General features: G+C 41.2%; 1 protein-coding gene across 1 annotated transcript in view; it reads right to left on the minus strand.

Annotated features, from left to right (window-relative positions):
- Positions 1-384: 384 nt before the first annotated feature.
- The window catches only part of GRIA4 (glutamate ionotropic receptor AMPA type subunit 4), a 376,802-nt gene continuing 359,450 nt past the window's right edge, over positions 385-17,736 (minus strand). Inside the window, exons 15-17 of the mRNA XM_080817704.1 lie at positions 12,945-13,059; positions 5,271-5,405; positions 385-676 (exon numbers count right to left, since the gene is read on the minus strand). Coding sequence (XP_080673830.1) covers positions 512-676; positions 5,271-5,405; positions 12,945-13,059 — 415 coding nt within the window. The 3' untranslated portion in view covers positions 385-511. The remainder of the gene's footprint in view (positions 677-5,270; positions 5,406-12,944; positions 13,060-17,736) is intronic.

Below are 17,736 nucleotides of genomic sequence, written 5' to 3' on the forward strand. Positions count from 1 at the left end.
ATACTTCCTTTAAATTTTTTCACAGGATTTACATGAGTGTGGATTACTTTCCGACCACAGGTGCGTGATGCGTTTTCTCGGCTGGAGAGTCGTCCACGGACCACGTGGGTGTTCCGGAGATGCACGTTAGCGTGTTCACTGACTTCTCTAGCTAGTTTATCCCTTGCGGTGAAGACAGGCCTTTTGGAGCAAGAACTTCACAGTTGGATGCGCTAACTCGCAAGTCTGATTAGTTTTTAAGTCCACTCGAGTGAGATTTGTTGCTGTTAATATGCCCATCCCAGCTCCCCCCCTCCCGCTCCCCGAAAAAACCTAAATTGTGAGTTTTCCTGATATAAAATCTGAGTTTGGGTTTCCGAGCTGAGCTCATGCACGCGTTGCTGCAAGTGGGAGCATCAGGACGCGGAGGCCAGAGGCCGGGTCCAGGGCACCTGCTCGGCACGCCCCGGGCTGCGCTCCCGTCGGTTCACCAACACAGTTTGATTAAGGCACTCAATTATGTTTTTGGTTTTTATGGTAGGTCCGATGCAATGACAGCCAATCCTGAACTTTGTCTAATTGTAGTTCCCGTGTGTACAGCCTTGGGGCAGTCGGGCGTCAAAACACGGCCGTTCTCACCTACGCTCCCAGTGATGGATAATCTGGCTTTGTTTCTTATGGCTTCAGAAAAGGTCAGCTGGGTGCATGGAAAGGAAACAGAGAGAGTGTGGACTGTTACAATGTTTCTGTTTCTTTGACAAAAGGCGACACAGCAAACACCAAGATATCAATAATTAGACATCTGCATTTTTTCCCAATATTCTTTTGGTTGTGTGAAAACTGTGCATTACAGGAGAGGAAAGCTCAACTATAGCGAAGAATGAATTGGATCCAGGGTTTGCTGTCCTACCTGTGTCAGAGCTAATTTTGAAATCGTCAAACTTGGTTTTGTTTGGTCAGTCTGGGTGGGACCAAGCTTTCCCCTTGGGGTCCTCTACACCCTAGCACCTGTGGTCTGGCTTAAAAATCTCTTCTACGATTGACAACATTTTTAACTGAGCCTCTGGCTCTCGCTAGAATATGTCTTTATGGTGGGGGCATTATCCTCAAAACTGGGATGTGCTGTCGAAACAAACTACAGACTATTCATGACAGATCTTCCCGTCTTCTGAACACAGATCTGTCCACAAACACCCTCATTCGCCCACGCCAGGTATAGGCAGGACCCAGAACAGCACAGTCAGTGACATCAAGCCCATCCAACGCCTACCCTGGAGGCTGACTGATCCTTGCGGAAGCTCTAAGCATTTCGAGGGGAAGCACGGAAAGGGAGGATGTTTCCTCACCACCACTCACTGCTGGGGGACTTCTCAGACTGAGAGGTTATGGGGTCCGGTCTCCAAAATCCTCATTAAATTCCTGTTCTCTGTCATGTTAAGTCAGTAGGAGGTAATGATATTACACAGAACAGAAACAGGCAGTGTTATTATGTAAATCTAATTACTCCTTGTTCATTGACTTTACATGTTTTGTAATAACTGAATTTTAATGTTAACTCAAGAGGAAAAGCAGGCAAACGAGATATTGCCTAAGTTTGTTATGGCACGGATCATTTATTTCTCTAAGTTATATCTTAATTCCCTGTGGTGAATTTAAGTTTACCTAATTCTTTAGGAATTCCATCCCTGTATTAGTTCTGCTCTGGAACTTCAGTATTAGAATAACTGTATATTAAATAAAGAAATTAGTGATGGGAGCAGAATATGGTATAATTTAAGGTTTAGAGACCAGATACCCTGATAAAATCAAAGTGCTGGTTAATGACCTGAGATAAAAACCAAGGCCATTATCATAGTTCTTCTTTAGCAAGTAGTCTAAAAAGGTCAGAAGTCAGGATACAATCTCTACAGAAACTATGCATCACTAAATTAAGATGAACCAAGACCAAAGTCTGAATTTGTTACCTCAGATTCATTTTCAACATTTAACATTAAGTAAAATAGATAAATATTTTTTTAGAATTTACTGGTTTAGTTTTCTTTTTCTTTCCTTCTTTCTTTTTTTAAGAAACGCAATTAATAAAAGCATTGTAATTTTTGGAAGGGATTTTTTTTAGAAGGCTCTTGCCGTAAAATTTATTTTCGTTTCCTTTCTTTTCTTGATTGCCTTTGCAAAGAAAGGAAAACACCCCAAACAGGAAGCATAAGCTCTTAAGTAATCTTTCTTTTTCTGCAGAAGAATGCACCTGAGTAGAACAGTTGATGACTCGTGGACAGCTATCTTCCCTTCATCTTGGCATTCTTCATTCTTACTATTTCTTATACTTGTATCTCCTGCTTCTTCCATAAAATGTCATTTCTATTCAGCTTGCTGTGAACCCACTGAGGCTGCTCAGACTGAAAAACATTCTTATAAATTTACACGTGGTCTGGGTCTGTTTAGATTGTTGTGGTTAAAGGCTATGACCTTGGGGCGCCTGGGTGGCTCAGTGGGTTAAGCCTCTGCCTTCAGCTTGGGTAATGGTCTCAGGGTCCGGGGATCAAGCCCTGCATCTGGCTCTCTGCTCAGCAGGGATCCTGCTTCCTCCTCTCTCTCTGCCTGCCTCTCTGCCTACTGGTGATCTCTGCCTGTCAAATAAATAAATAAAATCTTAAAAAAAAAAAAAAAAGGCTATGACCTCAGTTGTAAGTGCTCCTGTGAGGGATAATCAGTTTTAGAGTAATTATTCTCTATATTGAAGGTTTCAGGTTATGTTTTTTGGATTTTAGGACAATATTATTTAGATTATCAAAAATTTTGTTAATTGTGGCCAACAGAGTCTTCTTAGGTGCAAATCATTTCATTCACCCTAAATGCCATTAAGTTTTTTTAAAAGTCATGGGTAGAAATGTATTGTTTTTATTTGAAATTTACTGTCTTAGAAATTTAACCCTAACTGTAGGGGCAACTTGTGATACGTTGTAATGCCAGGTTCTGACTCCAAAAACATTATTACATGAAACTGTATGTACATAACCTGGGAATTTAACTCTCTTTAGCAACTTCCCAGGTTTTGTTAGTTAACTGGCATCCATGAGTGTTTGTTGCTAGAATTTCCTAATTTTCTTTTCTTTGCAGCTTTACCCTTGGACCTTGCTGATGGCTGGAATGCTTTTGCTTTGCCAAAGAAAAATCAAAATGTAAAAAAAAAACCAAAAAAAAAACAAAAAACAAAAAACAAAAACCCCCAAAACAACCCTCCCCCAAAACCAGAACAACAACAAAAAACAAACCAAACCAGAAAAGCCTTTTCTTAAGACATAAAATTCATTCCAGAATAAAATCCAAATAATTGACTCTTACAACTTGTCATGGGTTGTTTTTCTCAGTTTGGGATCATCTTTCCTCCACTGTATAATTATTCAGGTAACAGTATTTGTCTAATGGTCAAGAGACCTTGACAGTTTCCTTGCTTATTGTTTTTGCGATCAGGAGACAGGCTCAAAACATTCTGATCTGAGTGAACAGAGGGTCTTGTTCTTGATTCTTTTACATGAAATTGGGAAAGAACCATGTGGGGCGTATCTATGTATAGTGACACTCAGTCATCCACTGATTTCTAGATTATGGAAAAAAGCTCAAGAACTAGATCTTGGTGAAAGGAAATGGCTTTTGTTCTTTAAGGTATTAACAAAATGTTTCAATAGCTTTTGTAACAATAAATATCAAAAACAAGGGTATTTACCTGGCATAACCTCAGATGTACAGCTTGTGAAAATTATATTGTGTTTCTGACTCTCGGCTATGTTAAGCACTGCACGTCTCTTGCGGGTTCAAAGGCTCACTTACCGTTGTAATCAGAGTGAGCAGCGAATGGGTCTTAGAGGCCTGATTTTAGGAAGAGCAATAACAAATGCTTTCAGATCTTATTTTAAAACTCCTTTCTATCATTTGAGGAAAAAAGTAATGGACACTTAGAGTCTTAAAAAATTATTTCCATTTCCTACATTTCACGGAATATTTGCACTGTTTTATTGTGACACAGTGAGAGGATGTGAGTAAGTGGGGCTGCTCTGGCCTACTAGTAAGTCAAGCAGAGAGAGTCAATTATCATACGGTTTCACTTACTTGTGGAGCATAAAGAATAACACGGAGGACATTGGGAGAAGGAAAGGAAAAGTGAGTTGGGGGAAATCGGAGGGGGAGATGAACCATGAGAGACTGTGGACTCTGAGAGACAAAATGAGGGTTTTGGAGAGGAGGGGCATGGGGGGTTGGGTGAGCCTGGTGGTGGGTATTAAGGAGGGCACAGATTGCACGGAGCACTGGGTGTGGTGCATAATCGATGAACTATGGAACATTAAAAAAAATTAAATTAAAAAAAAGCAATTGAAATGAGAAAAAAAAAGGCCATAATAATTCACTGCAATTTTTATCTTTTCCTGTGTCCTCCTAAAGAACACATACATTGCTGACAGTTTTGATGGAGAACATGCCGCTTGCCTAAAATGCACATCCACCCTAGTGATACTGTGATACTGTGAAGGTGAGAGCCGAAAGCCATCTGATAAATATGAACTGGAGTCAAGACTCTGACAGTCACTCCCATCTAAAGGTCTGCCTCAAGGTACTGTCAGATGAGCAAACAGCAGGGTTTTGCTCTTAAAAAATATAGAATGATGGTTATTGTGAAACAGAATAGGAGCTAAAATTTTCCGAGCCCTTACTGGGTGCTTGGAGTTGTATACATAATCATAATCATACAAATAATCATATCAAAACAGGCAACTGTCAAAGCTTTGATCGCTTGAAATGGGTTTATGCTGACTTCGTGAGCAATTCTCCTAAAATTGGATTTTCCAAGTAGAATTAGCCTGGTACACAGACAAGGAAACCCAGAACTGATTTCCATTTTCTCCCAAATTTCGGGTAGGATATGCTGTTCAGATCATTCTGCAGAGCAATCCTGGAGGTTTGTTTTTGTCTTTCTGCCCCTTTCAATGCAGATATCTATTGGCAACATAAAGTTTTGAACAGTGCATCCGCAGCCAAAGAAAACCGAACCACTTTGCACTGACGTTTTTCCAAAATATCCAAGCTGTCATCAGAAGCAAGCAATGCCACCACTGGACAGACAGGTCACAACACTGCAATGACGGGATGCATCACCCACTCACTGGAGTAAGCCCTAAGTCCTACCCCTAAATTTTAATACTTTCGGTTCCATATACGTTGTAACCTTCTCTATAGGTTGCTAAATTCTGGGTATTCTGCGAGGAAGTTGGGTTAAAAGTCTGTGCACTCTTTGCCACCTTCATTCTCTTCGCCTCTGCCCTGGACTTGTAACAGAACTCTATCAAAGCCACCAGCATAGCCAAGCCCAAGCCGCCAACCAGAATGTAGAAGACGCCTGCTACGTTGCTGAGGCTCAAGGCGCTCGTCTTGTCCTGGGGGAGATAAAGACAGTTCAGTTAGCTGTGGAAATGTCATACCCAGAAGGCAAAAGAACACAGAAATCCAAAATCCAAACAGCTAATTAAAGCAAATGCCTAATGCAACCTGAAATTATTTACACGTATAAATCACTGATGGAGGTCTATGGATGTAAGCAGAAAGCTTACAGCTCTCAGGAGAAGTGAAATTATGATGATTACCAATAAAACTGTGTGTAATTACATTCAATAAAATTTGTAATGTTTCATCATTATTAAATATGCAGTGAAAGCCACTATGCCTCGCCATATAAAAGCATTTATATATTTACACAGGGTGGCAGAAGTGGGCTTATTAGTAAGTTTGAAAATGGCATATTTAAAACCCAGTTACATGGGAAGGATATCTTTTGAGTTTCCTGCCATTACTTAAACTTGCAATGTCTGAAATTTCTCTTGTATAAATTTTACTTCACATTTCCTACTTAAGGAACTAAGTTTTTTGTTTGTTTGTTTTCATTTTTTAGCTAGCAGTTTCACATTTTCTTCACTGTTGCTTAACCAAATATACGTAAACAATGTGCTAGGGTACTCATTATTGTTTGTTCTGTCACAGGTATATGGGAAAGCTTCTAGAAAGTGTCACTTTTACATATTATATACTATTTAGGAATAATTACGTATGCATCACAGTTAGGTAACTTTTTAAAAAATAACTTAAAAATATACACATTACCACGGTTAACTGAGACATAAATTACTTTTGTATGGACAAATTTAGGATTATTTTTATTGATTAAAAAATAAGATTCTCTTTCCACTTAAAATACGTGATCAGTTAATAGTTCAGACATATCATTCTCCAGAGCTTTAGATTACATATTATCTCATAATAAATTTGGAAATACTCAAACATATGATTAGAAGATACTAAAATTTCAACAAGACTTCAGAATTTTTTTCATAGATTGGAAATATGTTATGTAACATGATTTGAGAAAGTATTTTGGGTTAGAATCCCTGTAGGATGCCCTGTGGCTGTCATCTTCCTGGCTGTAGGTTTTGTACAAACTGTGATTCAGAGACTTAAATAGTTTTATTAGGAGAGTATTTAATTCAAAAGATGGACTATGTAGACGGTCCAATTAGCCATGACATTACCCAATTGGGCCAAAATTTAGGGTCATTTCATTTTTAAAATCATCCCTCATTAAATATTTATGCTTCTCTGGCTTGACATAGGGATTTGAGATAAGTGTTTCATTATTTGGCCAAGCTTGTCTCATTCCACTCTGGTTCAAAGGCAGGGAAAAAACCGATTAAAACGTAGGGATAAACCCCGAAAAGGCATCCAATGACATTACTTGGTCTCCTTCTTAACTGAATGGAGGCTCTCCTATTTAAGCCATTTACTTGTTCCGCGTCTTAGAATAACGAATGTTTTTCTTCTTTTAAAAAAAGATAAAGATTTCGAGAATCCTCAACGGGGGCTTTTGGGCACTCGTTACCGTCTATTATTTCGCTCCGGTAACTAGATTCACTGATACACTGGAATGGAAACGTAACTGCACCCCCGTCTACTCATACTCAGTGAATCAGGTCTCTCGATCTCTGCATGGACTAACGAGGATACGCGAAGCAGAGATCTGACCTTGAGGATATCACCTGCAAACGCTCATCTAGTAAGAGCATCTCTGCCGAGCCCCAGCGGAAGGTCCACCGCGCACCCGTCGGCGCAAGGCCGGAAGGGCGCCTCTTCAACTAAAGAGGAATGCTCGGCAGCACGGTGACAGCAGACAACCTCCCCGCGCCATAGGGTGAACGTTAGCCTCCGTCTCCGGACGGCTACCGGACAGTCCCCCACTTCCTGTCCGGAGACCCCACCGGGTCCTCAAATAACGGGTTTCGTGGCTCTCGCCCCCGAAACACACGGAACCCAGACGCGCTACTCGCAGGGCTGGTAGGTGAGCCGAGGATCCCAGAAGGACTTTGGTCCCTGCAGGTGCTCCCGCGGTTAATCCGGGTGTGCACCCAAGGCTGAGCAGGGGGGGAGCGGGCTGCAGTCTTCCGAGACGGCATGGGCCACGCGGGGCGGGTGAGTGGGTCGTGCCCCGGGACAAGCGCTCGCGGCTACGGCTCTGTGAACACAAGGGGGCGCCCCGGAGGGCGACGACTGACCTTGCTTCCAGAGTCCTTGGGTCCACATTCACCTTTATCGTACCACCACTTGTTTTTCAGCTTGTCTAAGACGCCTGCCTCACTGAGTTTCAAAACGGCAAGGTTTACAGGAGTTCTTCACGTGGAAAATAACATAAATAACATTATATATGTTATTTTATGTTATTCAAGTCAAACTACATTAGAATCGCATGGCAAAGTGACGGAGCCGAGGCCACAGGCGGCGCTGCGTCTCGTGCGGAGGCCCAGGTGGAGAGCCAGGCCGGCGGCTGGGGCCTGCTCCATCACTTTAGGTAACAGGTGCATACTGCTAGGGAGGAGGGGTAAATAAGACGTATGCAATTACTGTGAACCCAAAACTATTGGCCCGGGGAGCGCTGCCGGAGCGTTTACGAGGTTCCCAGTAGGACGGTGGGAGTCATGCGAGACTTGCAAGCTCCGCGTGCCCCCTCCCCCACTTTTGAAATGAGTGGCAGTGGCTGCAGAGGGACAGACTGGTGTGCAGAGAACCTGGCTCGCACTGGTTTGGGCCCTCCCCTACGCTGTGATTCAGCTGCAGCGTTTTACTCTATGCCGTAAAAGCAGGTCTACACGGGTTGGAAGAGAAGGAGGGTGCACGTGGTACTGACAAAGGGTCCAGGAGGGTCCTTAGAAGACAGAGATGTGAATCGTGAAAGGAGCAGCCCATGCGGACACTCTAGTTCTGGATTGTGGTATTTTACCTAAATAATATCACTATCTCGAGTCTATCACATCAACATGCCGTGCGTACAAAGGGGAGGGACGAGAATGTACCCCATGGATGGTTCCCACCAGCTCCGGGACAGGCTCAGGGGAACCGAGGTTTTTATGAACAAACTCTAGTCCTATAAAACCTCACTTTTCTACCATATTTGAGTCTTTCGGTACTCAATGTTATATAGGGAGTCTCAAGGAGGAAAAGGCCAGTCATCACTGTCTCAGTGTTCCAAGGAATCTAAGAACTCCCTCGGTTTTCATTCCCATGTGAACACCTCTGTTGTATAAAGTAAAAGTCCAAGAGGATGGATGGGGAGTGGTAACTCCCAACATCCCTTGTTCTGTTTTCGTGCTTGGCTGGTTTCTGCTTCTCTTTGCTTTTACAAACATTCAGAGAGAGATTCATTGAATTTCTCTTGACATTTCTAAGGCTGCCCCAATCATTTTGTCTGGCTCTGTCTCCCAACACCTCACTTTTTCTAGGAAATATAGAGTGCACTTGGAGAAACACGGCATGCATTGATTTGATTGCTAGAGGATTAATTCCATAAACTTAACTGCACAACTAGGCAATACAGTAATGATGACGGTGATGATGCTAGCTAACAGTGATGGAACCCTTACTAGGTTCCAGCAGGTGTCGGGAGCATTTTGTATGTTTGGATACTATGATAACCTGCATTTTACAAATGAGGAAACAAAGGCATGGAGAGATTAAATCATCTAGCCACACAGCAAGGAAGTAGCTGAATCAGGGTTTGTAATAGTCTGACTTGATAGCTTGTGCAATTAAAAACATTCACAAGGGAAGAGTCAAGAAATGGAGTTTCTGGTTAACTGCGTTTTCTGACTGACCATTAAGCCAAAACTCTTTTTCTGTTGTTGTTATGTTGTTGTTGAACTGTTAGTTCTGAAAAAATGTTTCTAAGGTGTTAAGTTTATCTTTTTAACTGTTTTCTCATTATGATTTAATTTTTTGTATCTATGTTGTAACATCTTAATAAGACTCGTTCCATTTAAGAAGTAATATGCATTTGCCGCATTGCTAGAAAATGACATCGTGTTTTGGAACAAAATCTAGTATGAGCATGATTTAACACTTTCTACTAAATGCCGAGTTTGGGGGTGGTAGGATGAAGATTTTGGTAAACTGGGGTGTTTGGTGAGTATGGTCCCAATGTGGGCTTTACTATATATACACCACGACCGCCATTCAGGAAGTGATTATAAAACCCCACCCCAGGTCACTTGATGAGTTGTGAACTACTTGGGAATACAAGCCTCATCTCACTCGTCCTTGTGGGACAGCAGTTACCAAGTATTTGACTCAGAGTAGGTGCTCTGTAGGGCTGCTGTATTTAAATTATTTTGAACCCAGAGCAAGCTTTTCCTTTAACTGATACTCTAAGAGTTTTGAGGTCCCCAGGCTGTTCACCAAAGCCCTTCTAATATGTGCACAGGTGTATCCTATGAGCCTACACTGCACTTCTCGACTGGGGTGCTCCGGGAGGAGGACTTCATGCTGAATGCTGCAAAGGGAAGGAAAAGAAAGCAGAGTTTCTTTCAGTTTCTTCTGGAAGGGATGTCCTCAAGATCCTACCTCCCCTTCTCCCTTCACTTCTCCCCTTGCCTCTTTGCTCCTCCTGCTCTTCACCACAGGAGCTGGTTTTAGGGACTGCGCGTAGATTAGAATTGCGAATTTAAGATGTTCATCGGGAACCAAACGCAAGGGTCAACTGGCGGAGTATTGGGCACTGGGCAAGGAGTGTGTTCCTGGAAGATCGCTGGCTTTTGTTTGCCACATTTTTTTTCTGCTTATGAACTTGTACTTTTGGTAATAATCCCTTCATTCTTGCCTTGGCTTCTATGGCTGTGGTAAAGGGGAGAAGCCCACTTACGACATACTTTAAAGTCAGGAATGGGCTACAGTCTTCAAAGTGCTAAACTGGAAACGGGTATCATGTGATCTAATGTAATTCCTAAAGAAGACATGATTTGGTAATCACATTTACGAAGTAATTTTTATACGAATGTCCACATTCCTGAGTGTGCCTGTTTTTATATGCGTAAAGGAAAATAAGGTATACAATAAAAAAATCAATAATTTGATAGATCATTAATGATTACAGGCCTTGCCAAAATTTCCAGCTAGAACCAGGAGTAAGTAACTCACATCAAAAACTGGCATAAAATTCTGTGTACAGTCCGTGCTCTGACTAAACCGTATCAGATTCATCAGAGAGGAAGATGAGTTTTAGACATTGCAATGATATTTTTAAATTGGTTCACTGACAACTGGTAAACTTCTATTACTTTATTCACAAGAGTAAGTATGAATTTCTTCTGGTCATAGAAAAGACCACACTGCACTAATATTATTAAGTAAATTTTTAAAAATGGATTTGGATACCCCAAATCCTGCCTTTCTACTTTATTATTTTTTAAGATGCAGGACCCTTTTTCTTACTTCTTTCCTTAAATGTTTACATTTCAGCATGAAGCCTTGGCTGAGGGCAGCTGGGTCAGAACTTCACGCTCTGGGAATGACTCCCGGTGAGAGGGGATGCGAATCATTTTGTAGCCACAGGTTGTGACTAGAAGCTCCCACAGTGACTCTAGTTCAGTTTTCAGGTCTACTAAATCATGAGCTCCTTGAGAAAAAGAGAATTCTCTTTTCCCCACCAATATGGTGTGTGGCCTGCGGAAAGCAGAAACTTAATAATTTGCTGCTGAATGGAAGGCTGGAGAATGGCAGGCGCGTTCCCTGTCTCCTCAAAGGAACCCACTCATGGGTGGGGGGGTCGGGCTTTCCATGATTTTCCCCCTTTGTGAGATGAATCACTACTAGAAAGCTGAGTTTTCTCCCAACAAGAATCTGTATTGGAAAGTCAGACAATGTCAGATTTCAGCACGCTTGGGCCGGGGCCTCTGAATGTGCATATTCCCCCCCTACACGGAATTGGAGTCATTTAATTTCTCTCCTGCCTTGGCTTCATACTCAGCAAAAGCTCAAAAACTATCTTTGTTCTCCAACTGAGCCCTTCTCCTCCTTAGCTCACCTCCTCTGAGGAAGATCAGGCCCCACGGGAGGGGTGAGATAACTTTAAAAAAGAGAACTAGTCACCTGTAGAAGGTACACAACACAAATGAAACAGCAAGTGCCTCCTAAGTTAGGCGAGGGCATTTAAAATACCGCAGCCTTTTATCACAAATTCAGAGTCGGGCATTATTAACACTTAGACGGTGATCACCTATTTGCTCGGTGATAGTACATCAGTCAACAACCTACAAGGAATGGTTTTTAGTATGAAAACGGAACTTCTGAGGGGACACAGGACATATTATGATATCATTTGGGGGGACTATTTCACGTTGATTCTTATAACATTTAAGATCTGAAGTCACGTTTTAGAATGCATCACTTTGTAGCTCATGTTTGGTGAAGTAAGTTACTGCATACTTATGGGGACAACAGATCGACTTTGGAGAGCTACAAGGTTAGATTTACATACGTTTTTTGACAACAAATATTTAGTGTCCGTTTGACCAAACAATCTGTGGGATACAAACAGATTAAAAGCCGACTGAGCTGTCCAGCCCCTCAGTGAAATAAACGAAGTGACTTTTCTTACACAGACTTTTCCATTATGCGTACGTTTCTGCTGTGCTTATTTTTCTCTGGGAAGACGTTTTAATGGACACTAAAATGGGACTTTGTTATTCATTTTTGTGGAATGTTAAGCACTGTTGTACTTCTCTTACACTGGGGGTAAAAGTAAATATTTGTGAGCAAAATTTTTCTAATGGACTAGAAAATTTTTGCTTTTCTTTGGCGCTATCAGAGCATGTTTTCTTCTATTTCTAATTTGCATGGAAAATAGTAGATTATGAGTGTAAATTTAAATAATTTTCTCTGCATATAAATATGTATTTACTTAAGTTTTTATGGAAACTGTCAGAACACTGTAGGCAAGTTAGGGCGCCAAAATATAAAAGGAGTTAATACTCCTTAAGCGAATATGTGGCTGGTGTTTTGAATGGAGACGAGCTTGAACGGGTCTTGTTTTTGGAGTTGATCATTTTGTGATTTGATCCATTTATGAAGGCAAAAAATTTTAGTTCACATGACCATCTCTGATTTAACTTGATATGTAACGAAGTGTGAGGGTTCTGGGTGGAGACATGGCTTTCTGGAAGATATTCTAGGCAGGTCCAGGTGGTGTCAAGTCATTGCTGTTACTCAACAACACTTTGTAGGGGGTCTCAGCACACATGGGCAAGCCAAAGGAGATAGACTTCCCCTCGTGTCTGCCCTCCTCCAGTCCCTAAATTGCCCTTTCAAAAGCTTGGATCCCTTCCTGCTCTCTACAAGGGGGTTCGCAGGACTACAGGGTCTGACCCACGACCTCTGTGAAGCCAGAGAGGTGCAGGCACTTTTGTAATGAGGTCTGTTCGAGTGTCCCCCAAATTGGTAACGGCTGCGAATATTTTTGCTTTGACAGTAATTGCATACTTGGGTTTCGAAGGGACTGGACTGGCAATTCTGGGGGTGGCGGGGGGGTCCAAGCTGCGTCTCCCAGCAGATGCACCTATTACTATACATACTGTTTACCCGCTTTTGGTGACATTGAGGCTGACCTTGGAGTCACCTCCCCCGCTGCCACATTCTCCTTTGTCGTACCACCATTTGTTTTTCAATTTGTCCAAGAGGCCTTGTTCATTCAGTTTTAAAACTGCGAGGTTAACAGCATTTCTTGAAACGATAAAACATATTTTGTAAGAAACTGCACAGCTGTTAAGATGTTAGAAGGAATGAGGACTTAAGCTCTTTTAGAAGCTTCTCCCAGGCGCTAAATAAACCTCTCATTTTGCGGTCCTGCAGCCCCGCCCACCCGAGTCCAAACCAAAGGCAATGGGGACTAATTTCAAAGCGTGTGAAGCACGGGGTTACTTGGTGCTGCTCATTCTCAGAGCTCATTTATTCCAATAAATGACGCTGTTATCAACCAATGACATGGATTTCTCTCTTTTGCGAAACAGCAGTAAACAGGAAGAATTGTGCCTTGAGCTCCTCTGCCTCTAAGAATGTCAACAGCTGAAGACACCGAAATGAAAATGCATTCCCAGAAGGAAACATGGAACAGCATTCCGAACCAAAAAAGCAGCCCTTCATTCATTTTTGTGAACAGACTTCCTGACCACAAAGAGTCCAGCTGAATTTTGGTTCCCTTTATGTTTGCGGGAGTTTAGTTTCATTCGTTTGATTTCACCGGTCTCAGAATCTAGGATTGGCACGCTGGGTTCGGTTTCCTGCGCTAGAAGTCACAGGATAGTCAAGAGAAAGGGAGTAGCAGCCCTCAGGGAAAAGGTCTTATATTTGAGTTTGGTGTTGATTCTTGAAGAGTTTGGATGCTATTTAGAAACTGGGCTGGCATGGCCAATTCCACTGCTGATATTAAGGAACTGAACCCCAGGAAGGTGGGCTGCATGGGATCGGAACTTTGCAGACTCAAGATTCGGTTGCCTCCTTGGGTATCTCTACCAGGGAATAAGGGAGCAGATTCTAATGAATGTCTGAAAGGATTAAGTGTCGCCGGCTTTTGCCTGCCAGGTATTTGGTTTCTTACTTGCTTTCAGGTTACAGTTTTTAAATGAGCCATTATGTCCTTCAACAGGACTTCCCACCATTTCCTGAAATTTCTGTTAAAGTGAGGGAGTGGCTTCTATATGGAGAGTTAGGGCTATGCTAGCTGATAAACACTGAGTCTGCTGATGCCTTAATGCCGTATGAGTTAGAAATAAAACATGACAGCCCCATATTAACGGATAGCACTTGAAAACTGATTTGCAAGTGAAACGGCCGTCCACTAGTAAAAAGGGTTACATATTTCACCAGCCATCAGCCTGTGGAAGTGTTTCTTTTCTTAAAATGTGTTTATCAAATTTTATGTAAACAATGTTCATTCTCCAGTGTTGTGACAGTCTGATCCACTTGGAGAATAAACACTTCCCACGAGTAAACCATGCACTTTGAGAGTATTAACTGTTCTGCCACTTATGAAATGCTAATTAAATAATCAGCCGCTCCCACCTTCCTAAGTGCCACACTGGTGGCCTAAAATAATGCAAATACTTCCCAAAGTGAGCAGTATCAGGTGGTTGATCACCAAAAGGACCAGACCGAAATGCAAGAATGAATGAATATTCATTGAAGAGAGACCTATTTTAAAAAAAAATGTCGTTGGGAGAAAGTTGTTTTAATTTACTTTGCATCTACAACAAACTAAATTTGTTTTCCAGTGATTTGAGCCGGACGACTCAAATTTTTTATTTTGGAGAAAATTATTTTTATATTCCACTTAATTTAGCCTGAAACATTCATCTGAGATGTTTTAATGAACTGGCATCCCAATAATTTGATGAGTTGGTTTAGACCATTCCTTGAATAAAACCGAAGTCATTTCATGAGAGGGTTATTTAACAGGGTTTTTAGCCATATCCAAAGACAGTTCCACAGCACAGGAGAAAACAAAAAGCAAAATAAAGGAATGGATAAGGAAAAAAAGCTTCATGTTGAGAAAACCATTTGGAATAAAGTTTTCTACAAAATTATTCTAAGACATTGTCTTTCTAAGACCATCTAATAGGCCATGTAAAAACAGTTTAGTTTCACACCGCTATCCGTGTGTGTGTGTGTGTGTGTGTGTGTGTGTGTGTGTAACCAGCAATACCTGGTTTATATGATACACCTGACCAATAGGTAAGTCACTGCCCAGTTCACAATTAATTCACATTTTCCTTCCAGAAACATGCAGCCCCTTGATAAAGTCTGCCTAATATTATTAAATGTACATTTACTTTTCTCTTAGGATGCATGGGAGGCCCCTGGTAATTAATATTCAGAAAAAGTCTTCAGGTACTCAAGATTTTTCTGCACGTGAAAACTGCCTGTTTTCTACAACTGACTACAGATGTCATTTCTGTAAATAATCAGGTCGACCCACCTCTGGAGACTGCCATCTCACGTAGCATAAACCACATTAGAACATCTGCCCTATTTTATGAAACACATTGCTTTTACATGTTATTAATTCTAAGAATCATCAAGTGACTTAAGAAAACACATTAAGTTACTTCGCTCATTTTGCTGGAATAGATTTAAAAGTTACTTTTTTTTTTCTTTTTTTACTTAGGCAAGAGAAAAAGAAACCCTGAAGGAGGAAGTAGAGGCATGCTTAGGGAAGTCACAAGTACTGGGGGGTAAACGAGGGACCTAGGAAGCAGATTCTCACTATAGCACGTTTTACTATTGCTTTGCAACCCCCTTTGTACACTTCAAACAGAGCTATCAGAGTCAAGGTCAGAAACGCAGATTAATGATCAGGGATATTCTGGTCCTGTGGAAACCTCAGAGAAGCCAAAGTAGTGATGAGTGTTAGAAGAGAAATGTGTGCGGTTCCTTACACTGATTATTCTTCCTGTTCTATAAAAGGCAGGTTTACAGATCAACTCAACGAGTAGACTGTTGGAGTAGACTGTTGTCATTTAAAAATGAAAGGAGAAGAAGAAAGAGTCAATGAGCACATTCTCGCTGCAGGGGCGTAAACCACAACTGAGAGCCCTGGTGTGTTGAAAAGAACTTTCTATAGAGTGAAGGAGGACTCAGGTGACTTACTTCTTGCTTTTTGTACCTCTGGGGAATTCTAGGTAAGAAAAACCCTTCTCCAAGTTGGCTTTTTAATAGTGGTGAGATGGTGGGGTACTTGATGTAGGGTGGAAGGAGAATGATCCTTGAGTCAAACTCCAGGAGCTCAAGAAAACTGCCCAAGGTTTTTTATTCCTGAAATTTCCTTCCACTGAGCTTGAGATAATGAAAATCCATACCTCATCACGCTAACTTCCAGGACCCCTTCTTGTTAATGAGACTCTTGTTAAGACCACATACAACAAAACCTCTAGAATGGGAACTAAGACCTGAGCTTCTACTTACTGATATTGGGTAAAGTCATCTAGTACAGAGATTTTCTTGTTAAAAGCGTCTTAATTTGGGCGAAGATACCCATCTCTTCCACCCTTCCATAAATAACTTCTCATCCATTTCTGTATGTTTAGGTATGCTTTTACTCTTTACTCATTATGTTTACTCCTGGACTGTATCACTTGTAATTTTTCTGATGGTGAGGTTTTAAAATGTACAGCTGGGGACCCCTGGGTGGCTCAGTTGGTTGGGCGCCTGCCTTCGGCTTGGATTGTGATCCTGGAGTCCCAGGATTGAGTCCCGCATCGGGCTCCCTGCTCAGCGGGGAGTCTGTTTCTCCCTCTGATCCTCCCCCCTCTCACACTCGCTCTCTTTCGCTCTCTCTCTCAAATAAATAAAAATATTTAAAAAAAAATAAAATGTACATCTGACAAAATATTTGTCATTTTTGAAGTTTATAATAGGAACATTTTTAAAGTTTAAGTTTAATCAATGTTTTTATGATTCCCTGGATTTAAGAATATTACAGAAAGGACTAATACACCAGCCCTAGCCTTAGTTAACATCTGCACACGGGGTATTTAGGGCATATGTAGTTTGTAGAACAAATAACTTGCCATATCGTATTTAGTCTGATTAAAAAAAAACTCAATTCCGTTTTACTTAATAGGATCAATATTTCATTGCTGGTAGTGATGGTGCAGCATATTTGAACCTACAGTGTGATTTTGCTACTGCTTTATTATCATTATGGGAAAGGATCTATTAGTTATATGCACATGAGAAAGTCTCATCACTTTTAGGCCTGTGCTCTCTTAATGGGAATGCTCTTTCCATATTAAACTAACACTCTCTCTCTACATATACATGTAGATATAGATATTGGTATATGAAGATTTTATTTCTAAGTAATTGAACTTATAACCCTGAGATCAAGAGTCGAGTTCTACTGACTGAGCCAGCCAGGTGCCCCTAAACTCTGTGAAATTTAAATATCATGGGGTTCAAATGTCCAGAATATTTACCTGAATGATGCCAGCAAATTTTTTTTCATAGTCTCCAATTAATCTTAGTCTGTTTTTTAAAAACTTAAAAACTGTGAATCCACAAGACATTGTGTCAACAGGTAAGAAAATCCCTTTAAAATCCACAAAGGATGTTAGTAGATGATTTATGCAGAAGATCATGCAAGTCATATAAAAAGCATTAGTCTTGGCTGGCAATTAAATTACTGTGAATTAAAATGATGCCAGTTCAATTCTCTGCCACTCGTGTTAGGAAAGACAAAAGTAAAGATAATGTGCGAAACAGTCAAGGACTAAATAAGATGGGTGTCGTCCTCCACTGGGGACAGAATTAAGCACTAAAAAAAGAAGTTAGATGACTGCACAACAAAAGCCTAAACACAGTTCTTGTTCTTGGAAATTACTGATAATGTTGATAACTATGTTA

Source organism: Martes martes (assembly GCF_963455335.1).
Source record: "Martes martes genome assembly, chromosome: 10".
In the NCBI taxonomy this organism is placed as follows: Eukaryota; Metazoa; Chordata; class Mammalia; order Carnivora; family Mustelidae; genus Martes; species Martes martes.